This window comes from Pelophylax lessonae, assembly GCF_965119305.1.
Source record: "Pelophylax lessonae genome assembly, chromosome: 6".
In the NCBI taxonomy this organism is placed as follows: domain Eukaryota; kingdom Metazoa; phylum Chordata; class Amphibia; order Anura; family Ranidae; genus Pelophylax; species Pelophylax lessonae.
The window spans coordinates 182,457,171-182,484,675 of NC_138773.1; the positions used below are offsets into that span (position 1 = coordinate 182,457,171).

General features: G+C 38.5%; 1 protein-coding gene across 1 annotated transcript in view; it reads right to left on the reverse strand.

Moving 5' to 3' along the window:
- Positions 1-200: 200 nt before the first annotated feature.
- COL3A1 (collagen type III alpha 1 chain) overlaps positions 201-27,505 on the reverse strand; it is a gene marked incomplete at its 5' end in the record, with an annotated part of 127,156 nt that continues 99,851 nt past the window's right edge. Inside the window, 25 exons of the mRNA XM_082261750.1 lie at positions 201-1,297; positions 3,293-3,535; positions 3,773-3,960; positions 6,761-7,049; positions 7,561-7,668; positions 7,779-7,832; positions 11,409-11,516; positions 11,660-11,713; positions 12,540-12,647; positions 12,757-12,810; positions 14,663-14,770; positions 14,912-15,019; positions 15,311-15,472; positions 16,852-16,905; positions 18,145-18,198; positions 18,313-18,420; positions 18,513-18,566; positions 19,436-19,489; positions 20,550-20,603; positions 23,166-23,219; positions 23,319-23,426; positions 23,844-23,942; positions 24,958-25,002; positions 25,147-25,200; positions 25,732-25,785. Coding sequence (XP_082117876.1) covers positions 1,151-1,297; positions 3,293-3,535; positions 3,773-3,960; positions 6,761-7,049; positions 7,561-7,668; positions 7,779-7,832; positions 11,409-11,516; positions 11,660-11,713; positions 12,540-12,647; positions 12,757-12,810; positions 14,663-14,770; positions 14,912-15,019; positions 15,311-15,472; positions 16,852-16,905; positions 18,145-18,198; positions 18,313-18,420; positions 18,513-18,566; positions 19,436-19,489; positions 20,550-20,603; positions 23,166-23,219; positions 23,319-23,426; positions 23,844-23,942; positions 24,958-25,002; positions 25,147-25,200; positions 25,732-25,785 — 2,523 coding nt within the window. The 3' untranslated portion in view covers positions 201-1,150. The remainder of the gene's footprint in view (positions 1,298-3,292; positions 3,536-3,772; positions 3,961-6,760; positions 7,050-7,560; positions 7,669-7,778; positions 7,833-11,408; positions 11,517-11,659; positions 11,714-12,539; positions 12,648-12,756; positions 12,811-14,662; positions 14,771-14,911; positions 15,020-15,310; positions 15,473-16,851; positions 16,906-18,144; positions 18,199-18,312; positions 18,421-18,512; positions 18,567-19,435; positions 19,490-20,549; positions 20,604-23,165; positions 23,220-23,318; positions 23,427-23,843; positions 23,943-24,957; positions 25,003-25,146; positions 25,201-25,731; positions 25,786-27,505) is intronic.

Consider the following 27,505-nt stretch of genomic DNA (forward strand, 5'->3'; position numbering starts at 1 on the left):
GCCTGCAAGAATATGCCCATTGATGCCCTGGAAACTAGTATTTTTACCTCTTCACAATTGCCCAGAAATGGCTAAATGGTGGGTCCAGTGAAATTTATGGGTACGTGCACCAATATAAACAAAACACTCTTCAGAGAAAAGAAAAATTCACACTCCATTCATTCCATTCCATAGCAAATACAACACACCAGGCCCAGATTAATTTTGTACATCATTTTTTATTATGTGTCTCTTTACTCAACAGCCATATAAAAAAGTTTACAGAGGTGGATAATGTCTGTCATCTGTATCTTAGTTATTGCGGCTAAAGCTGCTGAATAATATTGAAATATGCCACCTCAGGTAAAGTGAATGCCAACAATAATTCTGAACAGAAGACAAACATGTTTCTGTTGTTGTGAAACTTTTTTATTACCATTTATTCAAAACAAATATCTTTTTGGCATAGTTTTAGAGTGGAACATGTTAGCATTTAGCACCATGATGTTTGATCTTTAAACTTCCCTTCTACCTTAGTGGTCTTGGCCAGCAATAACAGGAAAGTACGGAAAGCACCTTGAAATACTGAATATTTTTAATCAATCTGTTCTGGACAAAGCAGTCAATAAAAACAGTATCAGTGAACTACATTCAGGAATCAGGCCTTAGTTGTAATTTGTTGATTCATGGCTTCCTTGTATTTCATAAGTTTGTTTGCCTCATCAAACCCTACCCATCCTCTGTCCATGATGAGGTAGTTGAAACAGGAAGTTCTTTATGCATGATGTGAACTTCATCTTGGTTAGAAAGATGGGTGGAGTCTGATGTATAGATTGATCAGTGCTTTCTAAATTGGCCACAAATGTAAAAAAAAGTACATCACACAGTGTTTTCAATAATGATTTTAACCTTTTTATAGCACCATTTAGATGTCTTCAAAATATGAATTTTGTACAAAAAATAGAGCAAAAGCATTTAGTTTGTGTTATTGCAAAAAAAAAAAAAAATTAAAAAAAAAATGTAACCCTCTCTACCAAACTATCCCTTTTTCATTAATCGTTGGAAAATAAATTATTGGAATGCAGTTTTTCTTTCGAGTGACAAAATTTTAAAGGGACGCAAACGGAGTGAAGATCATTTGATGTGGTTTAAATTTCAGAAATATCCTAAATTACAAAAAGCATACAGGGCCAACTTCAATTCCGAATTCTTGATCTGGTCCACCGATATCCATTGGTGCAATATCTACAATAGGTAACCTCATTGTTTTGCGTGTTCTGTATTCAAATACTGTTCGACCCCATTCTCCTGTGTGTTTCTGTTGACAAAAAAATAGGAAAATGTCAGCAGATCAATGTATTGATATTTGTTAGATAATACTATTATATTAGTATATAGCAGGTTAAAAACTAGTAAATAGGCGCACACTTCTACATAAAAAAAATTCCACTGGTGTCTGCAAGGGTTACTAAATGCACGTGGATGATTTAATTTACTATTTGTAAGAAATAAGGAATAGTTAATTAAATATTAGTTATTTCAAATAGTTAATTTGTGGAAGAAGGTAGAGACACTAACTACTGTTGGGGATTTTTCATCATTAAAATTCCTGAGAGATGGCTTCCAATTTAAGCTCCTGCATAGAGCATTCATCCCTTTCTTATCAACCAAGGATTTACAGCAACTTGTCTCCTGTCCACTATGTTTTATCCATCGGCTGCCACTAATCCGTTGCTTTTGATCTTGCTCTCACATCTAAACATTCTAGGACAAAGTGATAGCCTACATCCATGAAGTAACCAATTGTCAGCTTCCAAAAGATTCACTCCTCCTTTTGTTTGGGAGCCACCATGCCTAAGTCTGTGAGGCACCACATCTATCAACCTCAGGAGAGCACAGAGTGTTTGTTGTCTGCCTACACATAGCCCGCATTGCCTTTCTAAAAAAAAAAAAAAAAAATGGTTCACCACATCGACCCCTCACAGACATCAAAAAAGGATCTGAGACTTTTGTTATATAGAGAAAATCTGGATATGGAGCTACAAAACTATGCCTTCACTAAACATTTCCACACCAGGTGGAATGCATTCATTGAAGCAACTCTCATGGCTTTGGGAAAATCATCCTTGTTGTCATCTTATGTGGAGGAGTAGGCTAACACTTTCAAAACCACTATTCAGAAGGACTATTTTTCTACTTGTTGTCCTTAGGTTCATTCCACCCAGCCTCTTGAAAGGGTAACCCTGCTGTATAAACAATCAATAGCTCTCAACTTTTGGTCACTCATTTATGATATAGTGATGATATAGTGAAGTGTTGCTATATATGCTCAGATAACTAATTTTTCTATTTGATTGCAGCTTACACCTTCTTTATTATGTTTGACACTTCTATAAGCTTATGATCAGGGGCGTAACTACAGGGGTTGCAGGGGGTGCAATTGCAACCGGGCCCCATGCTCCGGGGGGCCTATGCAGCTCCCCTGTACACATGGATAGGAGGGGCAGTGAGGGCAGCATGTAGAGAAATTACTGTCCTTCTGTATGCTGCCCCCGCCACTCCTCCTATCCAGTTCACTTTTGTTCTGCTGTCTTTGCAGGACTTGTGAAAGGGTCCCGCTGCGGGACCGTAATAAAGGGCCCCACAACGAAAGAAAAGGGTCCAAAGATCAGTGGGAAGAGCCCCAGGCTTGAAGGGAAGGGCCCCAGGCAGGGGTCCGGGGGGGGCCCTTCATGGTTTCTTGCACCGGGGCCCTGAAGGTTCTAGTTACGCCTCTGCTTATGATTATCTAGCTCACTTAAACAGCTGATCCTTTTCATACCAGATTTGAGTCAAAACCTTGGGGGACACCTTGAGCTTCTGCTCCTTTTTTATTGAGTCTTGGAATAGTACCCCACTATGGTATCAGTCTTGGATGTAGCTACTGTTAGTTGTGTTTGAAAGATCTTATTTTCTTTACAGTGCTATTTTGAATTTTGCCATTGATCTATGGAAAATGGATACTCTATTTGGCAGTGTCTACCTACATTATGGCATAAACTTCCTAATCTTCTGATTTTCTACACTGTGTTATCAAAGGAAAATGTAATAAAATATATTTAAAAAATCCCTGAGAGATGTAAGAAACAGGTTGGTGGTCTTTAAGGTACCATGACCACTTAGATGATAATTTCTGTGTCTTTTCTTTCTTTTGATTCCTGTTCTCAACAAATGCATTCATTCCTTTCATAGTTCCTCTTGTAAGGATTTGTTACTTTTTGTAAATTGCAAGACTCTATAAACATGTTAGAAATACAAGTTTCGAAAAACTTACAGTGCAACCATCTTCCAAAACAGTGTATGTAAATTTGCTGTTTCCTTCGGCTTTAAGCTCACTTTCGGTTGAGCTCATGAATTTCACAGCCTTCTTAACATTTCCACTTTGTGCATCCATGTATGCAATGCTGTTCTTGCAGTGGTAAGTGATATTTTGGTAGCCTCTGCTGGACAGAATTCTAAGGAATGCCATCTGGACATCAGATATATCTTCTGGAAGCTGTGGGTCTCCATAGCTGAACTGCAAAAACAGAAATACCAGTTGGTAAACTACAACTCTTTTAAGAGAAGCATTTTTATTTCTGCCTGTATTGCTGTTGGAGAATCTCCCTCATTTCCTGTCTAATAAAAGGTTGTCAGCAGGACAAGAAGTGAGGGTAAATTTCTCTAAGAGAGCCATGATTAGCAGTAAAAACCCAACTAATTTAAAGTGAAATTAAGGGCAAATGTAAAGAGGAAAACAATATGTTTGCCTTACCTGGAAACCACCATTCATAGACTCTCCAAAATAAACATGTTTTTTATCAGTTCCAGAGCTGGTGTACCATTTCTTTTGTGGGGCGCTACGTGGATTGGCATTTATACACGTTTCACCAGTTTCCATGTTGCAGAAAACCTTAATGGCATCCATTTTACAGCCTTGGTTGGGGTCAATCCAGTATTCTCCTACAAAATGTTAAAGTATTACAAAATATGTTTATAGTGTTAACAGTTTTAAAGCTGTAGATGTTATTGGTTGCAGTCTTTGATAAATCTAAGGTATAAATATATAGAATAAGTAAGACATTCTAAAAAACAAGGTTGTTGCACACTATTGCTTTATTTGCATTTTCTGCTAAGAATATTTTCCCGAAAATAAGCCCGGGACTTATATTAATTTTGGCACCAAAAGACAAAGTAGGGATTATTTTTGGGGTAGGTCTTATCGTGTAATGTGCTATCTTGTCTCCCTCCCTTCCTGTCAGGAATCCCCTGTGTGAACCTAGTAAAAGTGTTTGTAAAATCCTAGAATCCACTCTATTACTGTTTTATATAATGTTCAGTGTGTGTCTCTGTAATCTAATAGTGTGAAATACCTTCGCTACAGCGCCACTTGGTGCTCAGCTGATGTCCCTCTGTTCTCCTTCTCTTCTCATAGCTGTTAGTGGGGGATCTCAGCCCCACCCCTCTGCAGTGTTCAGAGCCGGTCACGGCCGGGTCACGGAAGCGCCGAGTATTACCGTATATTATAATTGTGTGAAATACCTTCGGTACAGAGGCGCTCAGCTGATCTCCCGCTGCTCTCCTTCTCTTCTCCCCCATTGGCAGCTGGGGGTCACGGAAGCGCCAAGCGGCGCTGTAACAAAGGTATTTCACACAATTATAATATAATACTCTGCGCTTCCATGACCCGCTCTGAACAATGCAGAAAGGAGGGGCTGAGATCCCCCGCTGACAGCTATGAGAAGAAAAGGAGAACACAAGGACATCAGCTGAGCACGAAGCAGCGCTGTACCGAAGATATTTCACACAATTAGGTTACAGAAACACACAGTGGACATTATATAAAACAGTAATAGAGCAGATTCTAGGGTTTTATAAACACTAAACTAGGGCTTATTTTCGGGCTAGGGCTTATATTGCAGCCCTCCCCGAAAATAACAGTAGGTCTTATTTTCAGGGTAGGTCTTATTTTCGGGGGAAACACGGTATGCACTTGGACACATTGTTTATGAAACAATGAAAATTAACCACTTGCTGACCGGTCACGTTGACCGTACTGCGGCAAAGTGGCTCGATATCGTCCAGCGATGTAGACCTATGTCGCTGGACTCCTCCCCTTGTGGGCGACGCGCGCGCGCCGCCGGAGGCTCGCTCCCGCTGTTTTCAGTCACAGCGGGAGTTGGGCCAGGGGAAGAGAGGCGGTGATCACCGCCGCTCTTCCTTGATCGTCGGGGATCTTGTGTGGAAATCCGCCCGCTTGTGTAAACAAAGTGGGCGGATCTCCTAAGTGACAGGCAGGGACAGATTACAGGATTCAGCATAGCTGAACCTGCGATCTGTCCCTGTGTCACTCATTCACCTCCCCCACACACGTCAGTAAGCACCAGGCATACATTAACCCCTTGATCACCAATAAAAATTAACCCCTTCCCTGCCAGTGTCATTTTTACAGTAACAGTGCATATTTATAGCACTGGTTACTGTAGTAATGTCACTGGTACCCCCAAAAGTGTCAAAAATGTCAGTCAAGGGTCTGATCGGTCCGCCGCAATGTCGCAGTCCCGCAAAAAAAATCGCAGATCGCCGCCATTGCTAGTTAAAAAAAAACAATAAAAATTACATAAATTTCCCGTAGTTAGTAGCTGCGATAACTTTTGCGCAAACCAATCAAAATACGCTTATTGCGATTTTTTTTACCAAAAATATGTAGCAGAAAACAAATTGGCCTAAAATGTTAAAACATTTTGATTTTTACATTTTTTTGGGGGAATTTCATATAAAAATGTGAAAAATATTGTTATTTTTTCAAAATTGTCGCTCTTTTTTTGTTTATAGCGCAAAAAGTAAAAATCACACAGGTGATCAAATATCACCAAAAGAAAGCTCTATTCATGGGGGAAAAAAGGACATACATTTAATTTGGGTACAACATTGCACGACCGCGCAATCGTCCGTTAAAATAACGCAGTGCCGAATCACAAAATATGGCCTGGTCAGGAATGGGGTAAAATCTTCTGGTCTTAAAGCGGTTAAAAATACACTCATTGAGAATTTTTTTGTAAAAGACATGTAGCTAAATACATTTTGTCCTAAATATATGACAAAAAATGAATATATTGGATATTTTTTAACTGTCAAAGTAGAAAAATATTGTTATTTTTTCAAAATGTTCGCATTTTTTTATTAATATCGCAAAAAATAAAAAGCGCAGAGGTGATCAAATATCACCAAAAGAAAACTATGTTTTTGGGAAAAAAAGGACGTAAATTTTGTTTGGGTACGGCGCTGCATGACTGCGCAATTGTCAGTTAAAGTCGCACAGTGCCGAATCGCAAAAAGTGGCCTGGACATAAGACAGCAAAATCCTCCGGTGGTAAAGTGGTTAAACAGTAAACAATGGGAACACAGAAACTGAACACAGGAAATCAACCAATCAATGAAGATTACATTTATTGACATTATATGGGTCTTTGGTTTGGGAGCTTTTACGTAAGCTGGGGGAGTAGTGGTTCTTCTATGCCTTTATTCTTACGTTTAGTAGAAACTACAGGTGTTAATTCAGGTTTGCAGAGTGTAAGCCTGCTACTCATTCAAACTTAAGTGTGTATATTCTACAGGAACCTAGTGAGCAGTGCTTAGATGGCTTTTGTCTTTTTTGACATCTGGCTGGCATTTGCTAAGCATGCATCCTAATTAAAACAAGAAGAAATAGGGATGTGTATTAAAAATAATAGCTCAATGTGCATCTTTGTGTTTTACTTACCACTCTTATACTCTGGGTGACACAAATTAAGATCACGACAGTTACGGGCAGGGTTCTTTCTTGTGCCATCTGGACTAATAATGTTTTCTATTTGGCTGTTGATTGTTTTAAGGGAAGTCATAATTTCAGTAGTGGTAGTTGCATCAAATGGTTGGTCGCCATAGTATGGTGCACCTGGTCCTTTCTCCCCACCATATTGTCCTTGATTAGCTCCGCCACCATCACAGCAAGGTCCAGGTGGGCCAGGGGGACCAGGCTGTCCTGGAGATCCAGGCTGACCAGCTGTACCCTGGGAAAAGTACATGAAATTTTAACCTAATGTGTTATAAATATTTTTTTTTTGTATTTTGAAAAATATTATACTACTAGCTGTGCATATACAAAAAATACAAAGTTGTTTAGAAATTAATATATATATATATATATATATATATATATATATATATATATATATATATATATATATATATATATGGGTAACAGATACATAAAATGAAAATCTTAAGACTTTTTGAGAATCTTACTTAAATAATGTAATCCTGATTTTTTTTATTTTATTTCCCTTGCACATGAATGGGTATTTTTTGAAAAACCCAAATGCCATTTAGCTTTACTTCACTAACTAAGCTAAGTGAAATTTCACTTTACAAAGAGGACCTGCTCTACTCCTTTAATCATTGTGTAAACAAAGGGGCCTATCTTCTGTTTGCATATTTGTGTCTCAACACCACAAGGCATGATATGAGTCTCATTTATGTTAATTGATGACAAGCTAAACTATGAATTAAATTAAAAGTCACCTCTGGACCAGATTCTCCTCTGCTACCTCGAGGACCTGGAGGGCCAATAGGTCCTGGATATCCAGAAGTGCCATCTTTGCCTGGAGATCCAGTTGATCCGGGAGGACCCTAAAACATGAATGTACAGGTTAAAATATAATTCATAATTCTATAACTGCATTCATTTCTATAACTGTTTTTCACTTGCATACCACTGCTATTATAAATGGAGTACATACCCTAGGACCTAAGGGGCCAGGAGATCCAGCAAGACCTTGTTCTCCAGATGGTCCCTGCAATGAAAGTTTGATTTGTCAGATCATTCATTCACAATAAAACATGAAGCCAGAATAGTACTTATCTAGTTTACCAAACAATAAGGATTATATTACAGTGAAGGAAAAAAGTATTTGATCCCCTGCTAATTTTGTACATTCGCCCACTGACAAAGAAATGATCAGTCTATAATTCTATTGGTAGGTTTATTTTAATCACTTCTGGACCATTTTTTGCGATTCGGCACTGCATTATTTTAATGGACAATTGCGCGGTCGTGCGACGCTGTACACAAAAAAAATTTGATATCCTTTTTTCACCACAAATAGAGCTTTCTTTTGGTGGTATTTGATCACCTCTGCGATTGTTATTTTTTGCACTTTAAACAAAAAAAGAGTGACAATTCTGAAGAAAACAATATTTTTCACATTCTGCTACATAACATTACAAATAAAACAAATGTAAAAATCAAATGTTTTCATCATTTTAGGCCAATTTGTATTCTGCTACATATTTTTGGTAAAAAAAATCCCAATAAGCGTATTTTGATTGGTTTGCACAAAGCTTATCGTGTCTGCAAACTAGGGAAAAGATTTATGTAATTTTTATTTATTTATTTATTTTACTAGTAATGGCAGTGATCAGCTATTTTTAGCTGGACTGCGACATTGCAGTGGACAGATCGGACCCCTAACTGACATTTTTGGGGGACCAGTGACATTACTACAGTACTCAGTGCTAAAAAAATATGCACTGTTACTGTAATAATGACACTGGCAGGGAAGGGATTAACTCAGAGGCGATCAAAGGGGTAAGTGTATACCTAGGAGGTGCTACAGAATAACAGAAGGTGCAACAGAATAACAACAAGCATATCCAGAAAAACGCATTTTAAAAAAGTTATGAATTCATTTGCATTTAATGAGTGACATAAGTATTTGACCCATTTGCAGTACACAATTTAGTACTTGGTGGAACAACCCTTGTTGACAATCACAGAGGTCAGACATTTCTTGTAATTGGCCATCAGGTTTGCACACATCACAGGAGGGATTTTGTCCCACTCTTCTTTTACAGATCCTCTCTAAGTCTTAAGGTTTCAAGGCTGATGTTTGGTAACTTGAACCTTCAGCTCCCACCACATATTTTCTATGGGATTAAGGTCTGGAGAATGGCTCCAGGACTTCAATGTGCTTCTTCTCAAACCACTCCTTTGTTGCCTTGGCTGTGTGTTTTTGGTCACATGACATCAGAAGGGGCGGTGCCATCGGGTGACTTAGCCAGGTGGTCCTGCCCCTTGCCTATAAAATAACTGTCAAAGCTGAAGATCAGGCATACAGAGAGTAGCCTCTTAGGAGGTGAAGTGTTTTTAATTTATTTCTATTTTTCGGGTCCGGCGGGCGTCGTGATTGACGATGGATTTACATAGAGGGACACACTTTTTAATGAAGAACTTGTCAAAAACTGTGTTCTGTGGTTTTTCTTTTTTTTACACTTTTTTGGTGAATGGGTAAGGGTACGATGTACCCGATACCCATTCACATGGGGAAGCGGGATCTGGGATCTAGACTTTAATAGAGTTTGCATTTTCGCTAGAACTTTTTCCCTGTTTGAGATGTTCTGGTGCGAACCAAACAGGGGGGTGTTCAGCCTATCTCTACTCCCCAGTAATAACACAATAGCCAATAAAAACTGGACAGGAGCTATGGCCCTTCTCCATTCTATCCAAATCAAATGTATTAGTTTGGGTTGAAGTTGTTTGCCAACCGCCCCATACAAATATACTGCAGCCAGGTGGTCGCTCTGTTCTGGATCACTTATTTGCTACGTGATCAGCGCTTCCAGGTAGCGGGCGCGGGCACTCATATGCCCACCACAACGGCTGTGTTGTGAGTTGTTACAGCACAAGCAGATCAGCAGGTGCCGGCCAATGATTGATCGCCGGCACACGCTGATCTGCTCTGTCATTCAGAGAAGGGAGCCTGCCACGCAGGAAAAATCAGGAAGATCGCTTATAAAAAGCAGCACATAACACACTCAGTAAACATTGTTAGGCACACCTTTAAGCAATTGATCACCCCCAGATGTTAACCCCTTCTCAGCCAGTGTCATTAGTACAGTGACAGTGTATAGTATTAGCACTGATCATTGTATTAGTGTCACTATTGATGTCAGTGTCAGTTAGTCAGTTAGTGTATCCCCTTAGCCAGTTTCAGCTAGTGTCAGATTTTACACTATACTATCACAGTCCCACTATAAGTCGCTGGTCACCGCAGCTACTAGTAGTAAAAAAAAAAATGAATAATCCAGTATCTATACCAGATGCTTTAACTTTCATGCAAGCCAAATAATATACACTTATTGGGATTTTTTTTTTAACAAAGACATGTGGCAGAATGCAGAATATGTGTTCAGAATTTTGCCCTAAATTCATGAAGAAATTTGATTTTTTTAATTTGTATTGGATATGTTTTATAGCAGAAAATTAAAAAAATATTATTTTTTTCTAAAATGTGTCTTTTTTCATTTATACTGCAAAAAAAAAAAAAAAAAAACACCCAGTGGTGATCAAATACCACCAAAAGAAAGCTCTATTTGTGTAAAAAAAATGATAAAAATGTAATTTGCGCACAGTGTTGCATGACTGCGCAATTGGCAGTTAAAATAGCCCAGTGCTGAATAGCAAAAACTGCTCTGGTCATGAGGGGGGTAAAATCTTCCGGAGGTCAAAGCCAAATTTCACCCCTTTTAATAAATGCACCTACATTATTTAAAAAAGTGTGCATTGAACTCTTACATTGGAGCCTCTGGAACATTTCAACTGTGATCAGTGGACTGAGCAGAATCCTCCTCCATCCCCATCTGTACTGAGGTATGAATCTTCAGTTATGGAGCTGAAGGAGGTAAACAATGGACTACAAGTGCAGTGACATCATAGCACTGATGCTCCATTTTGATCTATAAGTCCCTCTGCTGCAGTGGCAGATGGGACTTATTGTCTCTCCATTTACAGTTCTCTGTAATTAGAAGCCACAGTTGTGTGGGCAGAACCGTGCACAGCCATGCCAAATTCAAACCTAAACAAAAGGTAAATGGGAGGGGAGTTGGGGCAGTATGGATGAGGAGGACTGGGGAACGTTACCATGTTTCATGTTGCATCCTAAATATGGATGTAACATGAAACAAGGTCCCAAAACATAGGTTTTCCTAAAAGATAAGGCTGGCAATATATAGTATAGTTGCTAGTGACATTTTTTAAAATTAAAAATACATTTTTTAAATAATATATTTTACATCTCCCTAGACCAATGTATTTTGGAATTGTTAACGTTTGTAATAAATAGCAACGCAATTAGGTGCTCAATTTAGTATAATTTATAACAAGCTGCCATACGTGATTAAATAATGTAGTAGCAAATTTAGTACATTTGTCTGTGGTTACTTTGTATTTCTTACTTTACACTTAAGTATGTTTTTTAAGGAGCCATAACTATCACAGTGAACCAATATGGTGTTTGCTTTCAACTTATACAATGTAATGAAAGTTACATCACAATTGTGGTTACAAAGTGATTCCTTCCATTGAAACTTACAGGGGAGCCAGGGGGGCCAGGGTTGCCAGGGAATCCACGATGACCTTTCATTCCATTGGTACCACGTTCACCAGCTTCACCCTTATCACCACGTGCACCTTGTAATCCCTAAAAAAGTCATATGTATTATTAGGAAAGCAACTCACTACAATATATGTTTGTTTAATGATAATTATTAATTGGAGTAATGGAAAGTATTACATGAACCGCTTTTAAGAAAAAGAATGGCCAAAATTCCATTGTCAACTTACAGGAGCTCCACGTGCACCAGCAGGACCAGATGGGCCAGCAGGGCCAGAAGGACCCTAAATAGAAAAATTGAAATGAAAAATTAAAGATGTACTTGATAAATGTTGGAATCAAAAAGACCAACAGAAACCAGAAAAAATACAACAGGAAGTCATGTTTCACCAATGTGTTGTGACAAGCCACCATTTGACAGAGCCAAGGATTGCTAAAAATTACGTTATCACCTGGGAGAAAGGAGAGTGAGTCATATGCACTCTCAGTTCTGGTGGCTGAAGAGAATGGTGTGGGAGTGAAGGTAAATGAGTAAAAACAGCGGTAGGACCCAACATTAAACTTATCCTTTTGCACTTCACAGCATAGGCAAGGCACAGTTTAATTAAGTCCTTCTTGGTGGACCAATGAAACAAATGCATACAAAAAAAATCAGCTGTAGTGTGGTTTATTGTGAATTAAAATGTTAGCAATGAGTGCACAATGCTATAAGCAAACACAAATATATTGTATATTGTCGCTATGTTATATTTTCTGTGATCATCTCATCCCCATTAATTTAGGCATTAAGTGGCAGAAATTTATAGGTACCAGTTTTACTAAATTAATGGTTTCTAGAAAAAAAAAAATCACAAAGTGAGGGAGATACACTAAAACCGGTGCACTCTGAATCTGGTGCAGCTGTGCATAGTAACCAATCAGCTTCTAACTTCAGCTTGTTCAATTAGGCTTTGGCAATAAAACCTAGAAGCTAATTGGCCTCTATACAGAGCTGCTCAAGATTTTGTTCTCTTCAGTTTTAGTAAATAACCCCCACAGTGTATTTTACAACTAAAAAAACATTAAAATCTAAAACCGAGTTCACTCATTTTAAAATCAACTGCAACTTACAGTTTCTCCTCTGTCGCCATTCTTTCCAGCAGGGCCAACAGGGCCAGGGGCACCTGGATGACCAGGAGATCCAGGAGTACCAGGAGAGCCATTTTCACCACGATCACCCTGTAAAAAAAAAAAAAGAAGAAAAAAATAAATAAATACCACAAACACAACAAATACATTTAAAATAATGTTTAAGTTATGTAAGGAGAACTACAGAACTGATATGTACCTTAGATCCAGGTGATCCATCACGTCCAGGTGAACCATCGGAGCCAGGGCTACCCTAAATTGAAGAAAAAAATAATAAATCTTAAAGTCACACTGCTTTGCAGAAAAAAAATGTTTTTAATGCATTGTAGGTCTGCATATGAAAGTAGAACAATGTTAAATGGTCAACGTGTACCCATGGGACAGTCTAGTAAAATTTCAACTAGGACACTAGTGATTAGCGCTGCTGCCATGTGCACCAACACACTATTGGTATATTCTACAGCTGTCATGACTTTATCTTCATGTATTTTAAACTTTTTTCCCAATGGGTCAAATATGTCAACATTTTGCTTGCAAAGGAAACTTTGTCTGCAAATTCCACTGAGACATGGATGATAAAATATGCTCCCAGACCTCCAGAGCTTAAAGAGATTGTAAACCCGTACAACTTTTTTTTTTGCCAACCTGTAAGAGAAACACATAATGATCTAGTATGCATCGCATACTAGCTCATTATGTAATACTTACCTTAGAATGAGCCCCCGCCGTGCAGCCCGCTTACCTGTATGACGGGCGACATGTTCAGTCGCCCGTCTTCCGGGATCGCAGCATCAGGCCATCTGATTGGCCGGAGCCGCGGTGACGTCACTCCCGCGCAGGCGCGCGGGAGCTGACAGTCACGGCACAAATCTCTGAAGAAACGGCACCAGCGGCCGTTCCTTCAGAGCGCATGCGCCAGTGACGTCACTGGCTGCATGTAAGGTAAATATCTCCTAAACGGTACATGTTTAGGAGATATTTACAGTACCTATAGGTAAGCCTTATCAAAGGCTTACCTATAGGTAAAAGTGTCAGAGGAGGGTTTACTTCCTCTTAAATAGTACAAAAAACTTCATGTTCAACTGTTTACTTGCCTTAGTAGTACAGCTGCAACCTGTGCCACGCCACAGTTTTGTTTTGATCAGGTTGAATCAAAATCTTTTCACTGCTGGCCATGACTGCACAGTGGACCCTTATAGACTTGCATAGGGGCATCTCTCAAGACTGGAAACACTAGAAAGACAGCTTATGTATGTCTATGAAGGATAACTTATCAGGTGCTGCCAGCAGAGAAGATAACTGCAGCGGAATAGAATCAAAACAAAGGAGTGGTTCAGTCCCATTTTTATCCTTGAAAGCTTACTTATAATGAAATATGTTGTCATTTCTAAATAGCAAAAATAAAATAAGCTAGAAAATGTAATAACGCAACAGTAAACTTAGATACAGTATATCATAAGATAAAATCGCCAATAAGTAGAATAAAGGGGCAGACTAGACTGATCGCCTTTATCTGCTGTGAGGATACTAATATTTTATATGATCTGAGAATACTTATATATAATTGAGAATGCTGGTCAATCACCATCTTAAATGAAGTTATACTGGTGGTAATGACATTCCCAAACCTGGAGTTATAGTATAATAAGTTACAAAACCGTATTCACAAAGTGTTTTAGGCTTAACACAGTGTAACAAGGAAACTAAAATGCTTGAGTGACTTTTTAACCTGATCATGCCAAATGAAAACTCCCAAAACTGGAAGTTTTGGATTGTCTTGGCTTTGCAATAGTGCTGTGTAACACTACAGAAGAGTTTACTTTGCTCTGGTGATTCATCTGCTTCTATGATATCCTGAGCAAATGGAGCCCGGGGCATACTGCCATATACTGTATAGTGATCCATATTTATGATGGCATAATAAGGGTAACTGAAAGCCTTACTATTTACAATAAACAAATGCAGAGACCTCTAGATTTCCTTCAAGGGCAATCCATATGCCTAAACTAGCTATGCCTCATATAACTGCTACTGGCTAAACCATAAAACGAGTTCCCATGTTGTTAACTTTGGCAAAGTAATGGAGCAAGCTTTAATTTGCTTACATCTCTTCCAGCTTCTCCAGGGGCCCCATTATTTCCAGCTGCTCCTGGTGAACCAGGGAAACCACGTTCACCTGGAAACCCATTGGTACCTGATTTTCCATCTTCACCCTATAAAAGGAGAACAAGAAAAGATATTTAAGTAAATAGAATCACATATGTATTTTCTGTGGATTGATTGACTGTAATGTTTTACTATTTGACCATACTTTTTTTCCACACAAAGTTAAAGAAAGGCTTAAAAAGCTATACCTTAGGACCTTGAGGACCCGGACCTCCTGGCCTACCCTGTAATCCAGGTAATCCTACAATACCACGAGAGCCAACTGGACCACTAAGACCTGAAGGACCTGGAGCACCCTGTAAAACAATTATATGTAAATAGTTAGATTACAATTCAGAATAAAGTTTTATATTAATATGCATTTAGGTATAACTAATTGTCTTTCTTCACTTTATATTTTCTCCATAAAGAACAGAGTGATATTATGAATTATTTGTCAGGAAAATGGTTCCTTACTAGAGGAAACAAATATTACAGCTAATAAAAAAAGAGAAACTATTGATTCTTTTTTTTTTTTTAAGGTTTTCACACTAACTACGTTTCCTTAAATTTTTTAAATAAAATAACTCAAGATCAAGAATGCTTACCGGTTCTCCTCGATTTCCTGGTGATCCCCTTTCTCCTTGTGTACCTGGTTCACCCTTAAGACCTGAAGGACCTGGACTACCGGGAGGACCAGTACTGCCAGCTGGACCAGCTGGACCATCCTTTCCAGGGCCCCCGGGAGGACCAGGAGCACCAGAATTGCCCTGATTAATAGAAAAACAACAATTTAACAGCTGAAAGAATGAAACATTGTGAAGGGCACTCTATACATTAATGCTTGTTTACATTATAACAATAAATACATACCTACATACATACATACATACTGTACATTACTGGGAAAATAAAATGTACATATAAGGAAAACACAGGTGAGTGCAACATTTAAAACTGACAACAAATTTCCTAGTAGTATGCATCCCCTGAAGATTACCAAACCATTCTAGGACTTCTGTGTGAAGTTTGAATGTAATGCTGCCTTATATCTGAGATTATTTATGTTTTTAAATTAGCAAACATGTACCCATTCCAGAACGGGCAAGGGGTTTTAGAAATATTGTTTAAGAATGGTTCAATAGGGTAAGAAATGAAGGAGAGAAACGTAGGGGGTAACATGGTGGGCTATATGTGCATGAAAGAAAGGTCAGCTGTATGACAGGGGGCAGCATGGGGTTACAGGATGGACTGTGGAGTGGCAGGGGGAGGGGGGAGAGGTATTCAGGGGTGTGAGTTAGGGAGGTTGGGAGTGTTAGTTTGTTGTGGATAGATGTCAGCAAGCAAAGGGAGACATGAGGATTGTAAGGTAGATGGGAAAGGAGGATTCCGGGTGGCACCCATGTTCTAGCACATTAGCAGCCAGAGGAGGGTGCAACACAATTCAGCTATAAAAAGCTGACTACAGGGCTCAGGAGCCAGCTAATGTTTAGGGTTAGAAGCTAAGCCCAATGGTGGGACACTCTGTACTTCTAGATGCAAAGCTTCTAGCCTACTGGCTGCAGAGAATAGAGAGGAACCAAAAAGATTGATTTGTGTTGCTAGCTGCAAAGGCTGGTGTTTGGTGCTGACTGGAGAGAACAGGGTTGGGCCATTGTCACTGACGCTGCTCCCTGTCCTGTCTGGGAAACTCCACTATGCCTCTGCGGAAGGAGTGCCGGGGAGGGGGGGGGGATCTTCTGGTTAAAAGGCAATCAGCAGCAGTGGAAGGCAGGGGAGGAATTTGCTGTGGGGCTGGACATTTCAGTCCTTGTGCAGGATGTGCCTTATTTACTAGGAGGCGTGGACCTTACTCCCACTTCAGGACTGTTGGTGTATCAATCCACTGCACATTTCTTGTGAACATTTGCAGTTGAAAGTCTACCCTGCCATTGCTACACAGCCTTTTTAACTGTGCATGCCTGATCTGAACACTTGTGGCTCTTGACTGTTATAGAGTGGCCAAGAGTTACAAGACCCCCCTGTGCACCTTTGTACAGGAGGTGAGAGGAAGGGCAGTGCTAGCGGTCCCACTCAAATCCTTGGCTCTTTTTTTTTTTACAATAAGCATATATATACTTTTTTGGAAAGGCCATATTCAAATACTTACGTTAGAACCTGGAGGTCCAGGTAAACCACGAGCACCAGGGAAACCAGCTGTGCCCTGTAATGCAACAATGTTTAATGTCACTTCTGCAAATACTAAGGTTGATATCACTAGATTTTCAAGCTAACTATACATTTGCAACAAGAAAAAGGTATAGTTTCATTATATAATCAAGTATGCATTTTACATTCTGTGCACTTGTGGGCTTGGAAAATGTAATATTATACTAGTACAGTAATCTTTAATAATCTTTATACAATAAATCTTTCAGGACATTCCCTGTTAATGATTCTAGTTATGTAAATTATGAATTTATCCAAGAGTATCCTTTCTACTATCGGAGGTCATTTGCATTTGATGCCAAGGAAAGATTAATCTTTTGTCTCCCTACTATTAATATGTAATACTGTATACTAATCAGAACTATCAGCCTTTTCCAAATTAGGCACATTAGGTCAAAGGGTACTGTTCACATGCAGGGATTATGGTTCAGCAAAGTTCATATGCTAAACCAGTTTATCATGCAAAACAAGACGTTATCCAGAAGTCTATTTCCCCTTTGTAGTATATTACTGTGTATCCTAGAAACATATCTGGATTACTGTCTGATACTTCACTCATTTTCAGATATGTGGTAATACTGAGCTGCTTCTGAAACAATATGTGGTCTATCTAAAAAGCAGTGGTATGGCTATCCTGCTGCCATGTTGCTGCTTTAGAAAAGAAAAGATAAAAACAAACTCTGAACTTTTAAAAGCACAGCAATGTGTTGTGTTGTGCTTGGCAGTGTGAAGCCAGTGGAGTAAAATAAAAATGAATAGGAGAGTAAAGAGAGATAAGTTCAAAGTCACGTGACTGGAACTCCTCTAATTAAGGAGCTCTACTTTCTGCATTTACTGGGAAAACTCCATTGGGCACCACATGATGGGAAATGTGGCCCATATTTAAATAATAGGCTGCTTTCATGTGGACTTACATTGTGGAGTATAATGGAGAGCAGATAGAAATATCTGTTATTCATTTTAAGTTTCCCCTTTGGAGACATATTGTCTTAGGAGTTCAATGTATAAAACATGCCCTGTAATGAAGCAATACATTAAATAGCACCTCTCATGTTACAAGCAAATGTTTTCCAGGTCATGATGTACTGTGTAAGCCTTATTTGGCTCTCAGGTTGTTTTAATATGCTTCAGTGTACCCTGTACACAGGTGTTCAGTATTTGCATAAATTCCTGCTGCATTATGCCCAACTCACATACATATATTAAAAAGTCACACTTCTACTGGACTACTTACAGGTGATCCTGGAGAACCACGATCTCCTTTTGATCCCTGAGGACCAGAATTACCCTGTAAAAAATGAAAGGAAAAAAAATATCAGTTTTACAGTCTTTTGTTGAGCTTATTTGCTTACCATTCTAACAGAGGGACTAATAATAAATAGTATAGTACATCAGTACTTACAGCAGGACCAGGTCCACCTGGAGGGCCACCAGCACCTGGAGGACCAGGTTCACCTCGTTCACCAGAACCACCTTTTTCTCCTTTACTGCCAGGTTCTCCATTTTGACCCTGAAAATAATTCAAAATGTTAGCACAAAATAAACCAAGCCAGAATTACACTGATTACATGACATGAAACAGATAACTCTTTATGTACTTACAGGAGCTCCAGGAAAGCCAGCAGGACCAGGAGGTCCATTTTCACCACGCTCCCCCTATAATTAATAAGGTAGATAAAAAAACATTTACTATAGCAAGAAAAATATATATTGACTCTTAAAAACATATTCATTTGTTGCATCCCTGCCTTGTTTATCATGTTGATTTAGAATATGCACCGCTACATCCGACTGTGTTTGTGTAAGATACAGTCATGTGTGGAATATAGGAAGTAGGTATGATACAAATAACTACGACTTTTAATACTTCACTAATCACATGCTTGTTCCAGGCCAGTAGTAGGCATTCTACATTTTGGGTGTATCAACCTACAGTTATTCAATCAATTCCCAATGGATATTAACTTTTTAAAAATGTTATGTCATTATGAGCAACTTTGAATAATGCAATTGTTCTGGAGTGAACAAGCCCCAAAGACTTGTTGGGGAAAAGGTGGAAGAGAAATCAACTAAATGTTGAAAGTGTATTCAGATTTTGTCAGTGTACACTGAGGGATACAATAATTAAAGGACATTCTTAAAGGGGATTCAAGGGAAACATTTTTTTTTGGTTTTGCTTAGGGCATCAGTTGCCCTTAACCTGGCCTTGGTTGCAATAGGTACAGAGGAGCCACTCCGTATGCACTGCCTGTACTGCCTATTCAACAGACATCTGCTTACAATTGCATTTCTGCCTATGAAGTGATCGGCAGGTGAACAGATTTAGTTTACTACAGGAGCATAAAGGTTGTAGCCGGGATCCTTGGGCATTGGACATTGACTGGTTCCTAGGCTCCTGCCTTGTAAATGGTCTGTCTCAAGTTTAACTATCATATTTTATCTTGATATTAGTCATCTGCAATAATTATACTTTCCTGTTTAAATCATTAAGCTAAAGCGAAAAAAAAAGGGTTTAAAGTACTTACAGGACCACCACGTGCACCAACAGGCCCAGGAGGTCCAGCTGGACCACCTTCACCCTGTAAAAGCAAATACAAAAAACAAGAACTTTAGTCAAAAGAAATATATTGAAAAGTAAATGTACATAAGATCACATAAAATGTATGCAAACCCTAGCAGTGAACTTGCATTTGCTCACTTTTGTTTTTTTTTTTTAAATATCACACTGTTGATCCTGCTAGAAATATTGTGAGCTGTTATCTTCCTCTGCACTCTACCTGTTCTGCATCTGCAGTCTTTTTTAGTTAACATTATTCCCAGCTCTCACTGTGGACTACAACCTCCCCCCCCCCCTCTATGTTATAGAGAACAGAAGAGGGGGCATGCATCATTAGCAGTTTTGACCAGCTCGCATGCAGGGGCATGGCGTCAAAGCATGTTGGTGAAATTCTTCATTTTCCAGGATACAATTTTGGCTCTTTGCTAACTAGCGAATTATTTCAGTGACTCTCTCCAGGGTTTTTCCAGAAGCTTGTTATCTGCACTCCTGCCCTCTCCTTATGCCAATTGCCTAGTGTAAGTGGACATAGCAACATTTGCTGTCACCGGGTACCCTGCTGAAAGAGATTTATGTCTTGATCCAAGTTAACATTTTTAGGGGCAACTTTATAATTTGTTTTATTAAAATATATTTTATTTTCACTAACCAGTATGCTTTGTTTTTGCTTTTATCTTAGATACACTTTAAGTCTACTCAGAATTTTTTTTGTTTTAATTTGAACTTCAAAAGCCCATTTGCTAAATGTTTACATTTAAGCACCTACGGCAGAAAAAGGGCTTCTAGAACTATTCTTTAAATGCTTAGAAATACCAAGGAGGCCTTTGGATTGTAACAGCTAAAAACTGTTGTGGTTCATTTGTACTCTTCAGGACAGTACATGCAAAAATATAATAGACATAATATTAGTCAGACATTGTTATTTACCTATCTCTTACTAAATGATGTGTTTTTTCCAACGTTCTCCTTTAAATAAAACATTTGTCCTTAAATATATGGCTTACAGATTACAAACTAAAACACCCTAAATTAAAATATAATTATGGTTAAATTAACAAATCAAAGTTGCACAGGCGCATTACCTTGTCTCCAGATGGACCAGCAGGACCAGGGGGGCCAATGGGGCCAGCAGAACCCTAAATAAAAAAATAAAACAAATTAAGACAAGTATATTCTACTGAATCTCAAAAAAATGTAAACTGTTTATGATGGTTGTGGCTGTATTTTTTTCTCAGGCGCTTATAATTAAAAAAAAAAAAAAAAAAGTTGCATAATGTATTGGCATTATTTAGCTATCTATGTAAAACAGTTATAGAGACATTGCACAGTAAATATTTTATTGATTATAATAACAAAGTATTAATAATGCTTCTATGCTCCCTATCACCCCTAAATCTATCAATACTAAACTGCTACAGTATACATTACCCCAAATATATCAATAAATCAATAATATTATTTTCTGCAGCCCTGTAGTCTACTATGTCCAAGATCTGCATCACATGAGAGAAGGCACCTCAGCAAGTTCAGAGTGAGTTGGCGAATGATTATCACTGCTTATTAGCTATACCAATAGTGCTATTAGCACAAATGTTTTGTAAGTGGATTTATTTTCTTTAGGTTTATTGCAATTATTGGCCCGCAATGCACAAGGACAGATAAATAAATGCATCTAAAGTATTTTTTATGATGTACCACTTATATGTGACCAAGTCCCATTGAAAACAGTGGAATGCCACATAACATGCATTTTGATGCATCTGTAACGCACTTTACTGAGCATTAATATAAACAGGGTCTAAAGCAGTGTTTTTCCACTTTCCTTTTCAGTCAAAGCACCCTTTAGAATGGCTCACAATCCTGGGGCATGTCAGTCTGGGGGCTCATCCACACAAGGAAATGTGTCCAAGTGCGATCGAGTTCCCTCCTGTTACATTTTTAATAGGCAGCTCTATGCTTGTGAAACATGCAAAAAAAGAAGCTGGCATGAATTTTAAATCGCACCCTACAAAAATGCATGGCAGTGTGGTTGCACTGTTTGTGTGAGAATAGTTGCGCTGTTTGTGTGAGAGTAATAATATGAGTTTTGTGAATGGAGAGGGAAGAAGGGTGTGGGAGAGCAGCACAACTTTTCTCAGTAGCACAGTCTGCTGATAACCTTAAAGAGGAAGTAAACTCCCCTTGTTGGTCTGTACCTATAGGTAAGCCTATAATAAGGCTTACCTATAGGTATTGTAAATAACTCCTAAACTTGCACCGTTTAGGAGATATTTACTGTACGCTGCACCGATTACATCATTGGCGCATGCGCTCTGAAGGAACAGCATGCATGGGAGTGACATCATCGCGGCTCTGGCCAATCACAGCGCCAGAGCCCACAAACCCAGAAGAAACTCCGGGGAAGATGGTGGCCGTGTCAGTGGTGTGGGGGTGCCGCTGCAGGGCTTCACTCTAAGGTTAGTATTTTATAATGAACTAGTATGCAATGCATACTAGTTCATTATGACTTTGTGTTGCAAGCTTCTTTTTTTTTTCTTTGGGGAGGGGGGTTTATAACCTCTTTACAGCCCCAGAACCCCAGAAGATAGCTGCTCAAGACAGTATCTGATGGCTCTAAAGGGTGTTATGATTGGTTGTTTTTTTTCCAGAAGCAGCTGCCTGTGAGTAATGGGATACACACCATTACACACAATAAAAGTGTTTGGAGCTCAACAAAAAAGCCAAACTTTGGCTTAACAGAAGAGGCTGTGTAATTGGAAAGAGTGGTCACAAATATTTAGTAGTAACGTTTTAGAATGTTGGGAGTATCTAATTGCCTTTGGGAATCCCAAAGGAGTTATTTCCCTGTTGGAAGAAATTGGACCATGCTTTATAAGAGTTTTTGGCTTCCCCTGGATTAACTGCAGGTTTAGGGTTGCAAAGATTGCTAATGGTTTTTCTTTGTTTGAACTCGATGGGCATGTTGTCTTTTTTCAAACTGGTTTCCAATCTAAGTATGTAAATACAATAAGATTTTTTTTCCATTCCCTGCTAATCAGAATCATCTTTTCATTTGCACAATTGCATCTGCAAAAAGGATAGAAAGTATCTGACAATAAGAGTACTTTGAGGACATTTTTTCTTTATCAGACCTTTCATTTCACCTTTTAATAAAGATAAAAGGAAGTATTAACAATACAAGAGAAGAAGAGATTACGGACCTCGTGCAATCAAATAATGACAATTATTAAAGAGATAAAATCAGCTCTATGTTCAATAATATTTTTATGTATTTATGGAAATACTATTTTATGCACAAGGTTGGTGTTGTCTTCTCTTATAAGTAGTGATGTCTATCTGTGTCTGCTAAGGGAAGCTGCAAGACTGACTGTATTCCTTCATGCTTTTTAAGGAGTGTATTGATTTGGAACTACCACCATTATCAAGTGGTCTTGTTCATACTTTCCTATTTATTTCACCTATAAATAACAAAACACTTTGAAAATTGGTGAAGACTGATTTGAAACACAGATGTTAGCTTTTATAAATCTGACAGCATAAAAACATGTTACTTACTTGCCATAATGCTATATTACCTATGTGTCATATGTACATCATCATGTACATTAAACAAAATGTCCTTTACTTGTGCAGGACCCAAAACACACATCTGAGCAGATGTGTTTTCTAATACATTATACTGGGCTACACAAACTCACTCTCAATCCATCTTTTCCAGGTGATCCATCTCCGCCTCTGCTTCCAGGTTCTCCCTAAATAAAACAGAATATTTTTGTTATTTAATTAGGACAAAACACATCTGTATATATTGTGTGAAAAAATTAATACATAAATTAAAGCTTAATACTGACCTTCTCGCCTTTTGGCCCAGGATTTCCAAAGCCTCCTCTTTCTCCAGGCATGCCTTGAAGACCAGGTGGTCCCATTGCTCCACCGGGCCCAGGTGGTCCAGCAGGTCCCTGTGAGTGTTCCACATCAGTGAGTTGAAAATGCATTTTAAACAACATAAGCTCTATTGTCTCTAGATATATCATTTTTGTGTTATATTTTTTTTTTTCCTTTTTCAAAAGAATAAACAAAATGGATTAAATGGGTGCAGCATTCTACTGTATATAAAGCATAAATGTGCACATATGTATGCATTGGTTGGGAAGTGGTATTTTTGATATTTTAAATGAGAGCCCTCAAGGCTGAATCTCCATGCTTTTATTTTCCATTCTCTGTACATACCTTATACAGAAGTGAACTTAATCAAGAGAATGCATCGGCAAATAAAAAAAATTTCAAATGCCTATACCCAACATGATTTTACCCCAACTACTACATTTCCTAAAGGCTCATTAACTCATCTTACATTTTTTTATTTCTGTTATTACCTTCCCACCATCTGGACCTGGAGGACCAGAAGCACCTCTAGTACCAGGAGCTCCAGGAGCACCTTGAAGACCTCTTTCACCGGGAATGCCATTTTCACCCTGAGATAGAGAACATTAATTATATAGTATTAAAAAAAAAAAAAAAAGCCAATACTAGCACCACCCACCTTGCACCTGGCAGGTTCTTTAAAAGAAAGAGCATTAACTGCTAGTACTGTTTCCATGGACACCACCTTGTTTAGAATTAAACACAATGTCAAGCAGTCCTCATCTCACCTTATCTGCAGCACTCTGAGGCTATTATAAAGAGTTTGACAACCCTTTTACTAACTATATCCACTCTCGTGATGGGTTTTAACCAGTCTAATGTGTTACTCAGGTAAAAAAGAAACCAATAGGAAAGGTTGTATTAAAGACAACCAACTTCCATATAATGGCCATACACCCATAGGTTGGGTACTGTAGTTGTATATGAGCAACAGCAGCCTTAAAAAATCATAATTGCTTTTCCATTAACAAGTATTCACTGTTGGTTAATTAGTGAATCGCATCACAAATTTATTTCTTGAAAAAAAAATGGTCAATTTTATGTAGATCCTAATTTCTGAGGATGTTCCAAAACATGTCCATTTAGTATTTTGGGTGTTGTGGCATGAGCACTAATTGGAGCTTATCATTTTCTATATAAATTACACTAGCAGCACTTAAAAAAACATGAGGTCTTATTTTATTTGTAAGCAGACTCAGTATGACCCCTAATGTCCTGAACATTGCAAAAAAAGGGTTCAGCACACATAGGACATTACTGATCTCACCTTAAACCCCAAAAATCAACAGCATGGAGCATGTACTTATTTTCCGATGGGTATCCTTTTATATAGAAAATCATTACCACCCAAGGCTTATATTCTAAATGTATTCCCCTAGATATCTTTAATATACAATGACCGCATCCATTGTGAATGTATCATAAAGTAATGACTGAGAAAAATAAGCAATAGCCAGGGTCAGATGAATAAAGCATATATTTCCATAAAAAAATGGCACCCACTATCACCTAAAAGGCATACAGTCTATTGAAATGTTAATTAGGATTCATGAATCTGTAACTCACTTTTCCACCTGGGGTTCCAGGAGCACCAACTTCACCTTTAGGTCCCTACAAATAACATAGATTACATATATTTATTATGGAGCAGTTTACTTAATTTATTCAAAATACATAAATACTTATATCCAAATAAATAATTTGTATAGGGTACACATAGATTAGATATTATAAGGAAGTGAAAGGGTAACTTACTGCTTCACCGGGTTTTCCATTCTCTCCGGAGGGTCCAGGAGCTCCAGGCAGACCCTGTCAAAATAATACATGAATAAAATGATTCCAAAGGAATAGATTCAGACCATCTTTTAAACTTTTGCCTCATGCAATCTTTAGTACCCGATTTGAAATCAACATATATGAACATATTTTTTTTTTTTACTAAATTCTGATATAACATTAAACAAATAAGACTCTATGGCTTTTTTAAAGGAACTGAAATATCCAGTGTAGTGACTGCACAAATTACTTCCATCCAGATATCCAGTGTCTGATTCAAAATATAAATAACTGTTAACCTGCCTAAAAAAAAACATGTTTGCGCTTTGTATAAAAAAATGTTTTACAAACTAGTATAGCTAGATGCAAAAATGTGGCTATACTAGCTATAGAAGGTAATAATTACATTATGCCACTAAGGCCTTAAGGAATTTGAAAATTAATTGCATGCACAAGATAGAATTATATCACTCATTTGTGTTTTAAAAGAATATAAATATTACTTGAAAGGCAGGCTGGAGAATGAATTGTTTTTATAAACAGGTAAAAAAAATCTGGCTATACCTGGAAGCCAGCTTGTCCAGTTGCTCCTGGTTCTCCTCGCTCACCTGGAGGCCCCTACAAAATATAAACTGTATATTAGTAATAGCAAATAGGAACTATTAGTGTTTGGAACTAGGTATCGGTTTGTTATCTTCTTAGTAGCTTCTCAGGTAGCGTTTTAGCAATTTATTACAATGTCACTTATGTCGTTAATCCACCACCAGGGATGGCATGTCATGTCTTCTTCCAAGTATCATTGTAGCAATAGCTAAACAATCAATTATGCTGATGATTTTCTGACAAAAAACACCACAATGCCATCAGCTTTAACATTTCCAGTAACAATATTACAGAGCTGATAATGTGCATTATTGTGAATAAAACTACACATAAATATTCAATTTATTTTCAAGGCTAGTCACTGTTTTTGTTCTATTTCAAATACTCTTGAAAACAACAACTTACTTGGTGAAAGTCACAAGAACTAAGTTTGACATTTTAGAAGGTTGTAAGTGATACTTGGCTGAAACTGAAACATCTTTCATTTTTAAACTAAGTGACTCTGCTCTTTCCTGGTTCTCCTCCGACCTATCTCAGCACACTTTCAGCGTCACATACAACAACATCTCCTCCTCTCCTCTTCCTCATTCTGTTGGGGTACCCCAAGGCTCTGTCCTAGGGCCCCTCCTATTCTCTCTCTATACCTCTTCCCTGGGTCAGTTGATAACCTCACACGGCTTCCGTTACCACCTTCATGCTGACGACACCCAGATCTATCTCTCAACTCCTCAACTCACTGCCTCAATCTCCTCACGCATCACAAACTTACTGAGTGACATATGAGTATGGATGCCACACCACTTCCTCAAACTCAACCTTTCTAAGACTGAACTTGTAATATTTCCTCCTCCCCGATCCCCTCCACACGGTTTTAACATTGAGATCAATTATACAACCATTGGTCCCCCCACAATCTAGACTCTGACCTCTCCTTCAGTCCCACATCCAATCCCTGGCTAAATCTTGCTGCCTTAACCTCCGTAACATCTCCAGAATTCGCCCCTTCCTAACTAACGACACCACAAAACAACTTATTCACTCTTTGGTTATTTCCCAACTCCCTCCTTACTGGCCTACCTTTACACAGACTATTCCCCCTTCAGTCTATCATGAATGCTGCTGCCAGATTATTACACTTTACTAACCGATACATGACTGTTTCCCCTCTCTGCCAATCTTTTCACTGACTTCCCTTATCCCATCGTATAAAATTCAAAATACTAACCACAGCATACAAGGCCTTACACTACCTCACCCCCAGCTACATCACTAACCTCATCTGCAGATAACACCCAAATCACCCTCTCTGTTCCTGCCAGGACCTCCTGCTCTCTAGCTTCCTTCTTACCTCCTCCCATTTTAGCCTCCATGACTTCTTCAGAGCCTCTCCCATCCTCTGGAACTCCCTGCCCCAGTATGACCGGTAGGCTCCTACCCTGTTCGCCTTTAGGCTATCCTTAAAAACACACTTATTCAGGGAAGCCTACCCCACCTTCCCTAAAGATCTGTACTTGAGTCCCCTCCATCAGATCATCCCTAGCAGCCACTACCTTTTGTACCACCTCCCCCTCCCATTAGATTGTAAGCTCCATGAGCAGGGCCCTACTAAGTCTTTTGTATTGAACTGTGTTGTACATTGTGCTTTCCCCCTTTTTATTGTAAAGCGCTGCGTAAACTGTTGGCGCTATATAAATCCTGTGTAATAATAACATACAGTAATATTTTAAACTATGGC